Source organism: Vicia villosa, linkage group LG5, assembly GCF_029867415.1.
Source record: "Vicia villosa cultivar HV-30 ecotype Madison, WI linkage group LG5, Vvil1.0, whole genome shotgun sequence".
Lineage (NCBI taxonomy): Eukaryota > Viridiplantae > Streptophyta > Magnoliopsida > Fabales > Fabaceae > Vicia > Vicia villosa.
In genome coordinates, this window is record NC_081184.1 from 137,706,327 (window position 1) to 137,709,679 (window position 3,353).

The following is a 3,353-nucleotide window of genomic DNA, read 5'->3' on the forward strand; positions in this document are numbered from 1 at the left end:
GTTCTTAAATCTTGTTTTATTATGCTTATTTAGAAGCATTTGTTGTAAATATTTTCTATTGTAATATGTTGAGATTTGTTTTCTTCAAGTGACTAGGTTATTAGTCTAAATACTTGAGAGGGATAAAGTGTCTTTCTAAACTTTTATAGGTTGTTTGTAATCTTTCAAGATTAATGAATTAAATCCTTTTCTAAGGCGAAATCACCTTGGCGGGTGCACGAGATTAATTTTTTTTAAGGTGAACTTGTATAAACTAAAAGTGTCATTTCTCTTTCTCATCTTGTCTATCTCATTTGATTTGGTGAATAGTTTCTCTAAAATTAAGAAAATTTGAAAACTCAATTCAAAGTCCCCCTTTCTTGTGTTTTTCTCAACCTTCAATATCGAATCGTATGAAGTATACATTGTGCACGACAATACATTCAAAAAATGGTTCAATTATATTTTAAAAGGCACCGGATGAATTGTCACTACTTAATTCTAAAACTGGTTCTTTCTTTGCCTTTTCCATATTTGATTCCTTCTCAAGCTCTGACAAATTGATGACCTTTGTCATCCTTTCCTAAAAGTGATCCAACCAAGTTTCTGCCTCTTTTGTTGAATGTGTCAACAACTTCAATGATGTAGCAGGAATAGAACACCCCAGTTTCAAATAAACCTAAACAAAATGAAACGGTCTAAGATACCCAATGCAAATGATGTGGTCGGTTGGGTATTGAGTTAGGCGACTCCGAAGTGGAAAAATTTTCTTCCATGATAAAGGGTTGTATGATGATGTTTAGGGTGGGTTAGATTGTATGTGTAGTAACCTTGAATGTGTGTTCTAGAATCTTATGGTTTATGTTGGATTTTCATGAAATTGTGCTTGAAATCATATTTTTGGTGATGATTATTGATGAATGATGTTAGATATTGATTTTATATGCCTTTAATTGCTGATTGGGAATGGTTTTGGGTAGTGGAAGTGTGGTTACGCAGACCTGTTATCGTTGTTGTTTTTCTGCATAATCGCGCGTTCGCTAAGCGGAACTTGGGAATAAATTTTAAAATTCGTGAGCTCGCTAAGCGGAGACGCAGAAACTGTTCGCTTCTGGATTTAGTTGTGAGAAGCGCGCTTAAGCCCGCTAAGCGAACCATGCTGTTGAAAACTTTTTGGAAATTTCAAATTGATGTATCTTTTGATCTGTAACTCATTTTTAAGTGTCGTTTAAACTTCTGTGAAGCTTTAATCAATTACTATCTAATGGAAATGATTTGGAAACCTTTTAGAAAGCTTTTCTTAATTTGTATGTTGCGAAATTGATGATATTTTGAGAAGTTGTATATGGAATATGTTGAATACCGTAAAGATGTGGTTGAGATGCAATGAATTACTATGAATAGTAACGATATTGTTGTGGTCGATATTGTCGTTGAAATTCGACATTGAGTTGATGTTGTTTATCCTATGTTGTTTATGTTGTTTAAGTTGTGATTGTGGATGTGCATCATTGAGTCGCATCCATTGCATTGTTTAAGTTTGCCTAAATGACAATTGTTTAAGTTGGCCTATATGATAATGTTTAAGTTGGCCCGAACGACAAATGTTTAAGTTGGAAGTTTACTCCAAATGGTACCAAATGCATACGCATAACCTGAAGTTGCATATTGAGTTGCATTTAATTCGTTGTGATTGTAACATGAATGTTGTGATGTGTTGATGTTTAGTTATGAAATTGATTATGTTGTTGAGAATGACTAATAATGCCGCGATTATGGTGAAAGTTGTTGTAAGTTGTTGAAAGTTGAGAGGTGGTCAACTATGTATGATCCTTCCTTACTTTGAATATTATCATACGTTCCTTTATACCGTTTAATATCTCACCCCTTCTGTTTGAATGTTACCCTTTGTTGGTAACGTGCAGGTAACAACGTGGAGTAGCCGTTTACCTTATAGCTCGAGTTGGTGTGTCTATGCTCTGATACGTAGCACTCAGGGGATGCTTGCTTGTTGTTGATTATGATGTTATATCTTGTTGGATCTTGTTATTATTCTCTTGTGAGACATGACTGATAGCTGTTTCCATGTTGGTAAAGATGTTATGATTTGAGATTTATGTTGTTCTTTGAATTCCGTTGCGATGTTATAAAGTTTGTTTGAATTTGAATGACTAATGAAGTATGAGTTCCTTCGTTATATGTGTTATATATCTTCATATATTAGCTTGCATGAGATTTTGTTAAAGTTGAAAATGTGACGCCTCCAATGAATGATGTTTGTTTTGAGATTTTGTACTCTGATTTTCCTATTAATTGTGGGGTAGATTTGGGGTGTTACATAGTGTCATTCGTCGCGCCGTAGTCACCAAAACAATGTCTTTTCTAACGCCCATATGACGTTATCTTCTTTCTCATATTTCAAAAATGCAAATCCCACAAAAAATGTCTTTTCCGTAGAAGTGACACCAATTTCTAGAAGCGGGAGTCTGTACTTGTTGGTCTTGTACGTTGAATCAATTATAGGGACGGTTGGAAATGTATTAAATAACTTGATACTTTCTGGATGAAACCAAAAAATGTCACGGACGCTGAATTTATCCTCACACATTTTGTACATTAAAACATATTGGTTATTACCCAAAAGTTTCAAAAGTTGTTGCATTTTGGATCTCGTACCTCTATTCGCCATGTTTTGCTGATAATGTTCATTGTATATTTTCCTGATATCTGAAACACTTTGGGGTCTTTTCCATTTCAGATCGACAAGTATGTTTCTCGGCATAACTTTGATTATTGAGATTTCCAAAATAATTTCCTTCTCCTCCGGCTTAAGCCAACATACAATTGGATGACCTTGTAGCTTGGTGTCCAACACATGATTATGTATACTAGAAATAACATTAAATCGCCACATATTATTCACCCGACAATATCCGCGTAATTTAGACAAACACTCACATTTTCTCGATCCAGTGACATAATGTTTTAACTTCCGAATTTTTGGAACATATTTTTCGCTTCTCTCGCATGTCATTGTTACAAATGCTTGCCTTCTACTAGTGTCATTGTCAGACCTTCCTATCACAACACCAAACCCGAGTTTGCTAGCTACCATTCAGACCCATTCAAGCATATGTTGAAGAGCACTGGAAATTTATTATTTGTAAATTATTATCGAACATCTATCATTTTAACATCACCATTCACCTCTTCCGGCTTAGCATCATCATTCACCTTGTCTTAAACCTTTACAACAACTTTGGGAACACATGTTAGGATGAACCAAATCTAAAATGGGCAAAAACAAAAAAATCTATTAAATTTTGTTTCTACAAGTGAACATATTTCGGATATGCATATCTGAAATATAATAG

At 34.4% G+C, this 3,353-nt stretch overlaps 1 protein-coding gene across 1 annotated transcript; it reads right to left on the reverse strand.

The window, feature by feature from the left end:
- Positions 1-2,341: 2,341 nt before the first annotated feature.
- On the reverse strand, positions 2,342-3,094 carry LOC131605547 (protein FAR1-RELATED SEQUENCE 5-like). The gene has a single exon (XM_058877892.1). It carries the CDS (start codon positions 3,092-3,094, stop codon positions 2,342-2,344), a length of 753 nt encoding a protein of 250 aa, XP_058733875.1.
- Positions 3,095-3,353: the final 259 nt, after the last annotated feature.

What these genes read in the sequence shown, in the direction of transcription:
- LOC131605547 (XM_058877892.1), bottom strand. Translation starts at nt 3,094, where the DNA reads ATGGTAGCTAGCAAACTCGGGTTTGGTGTTGTGATAGGAAGGTCTGAC.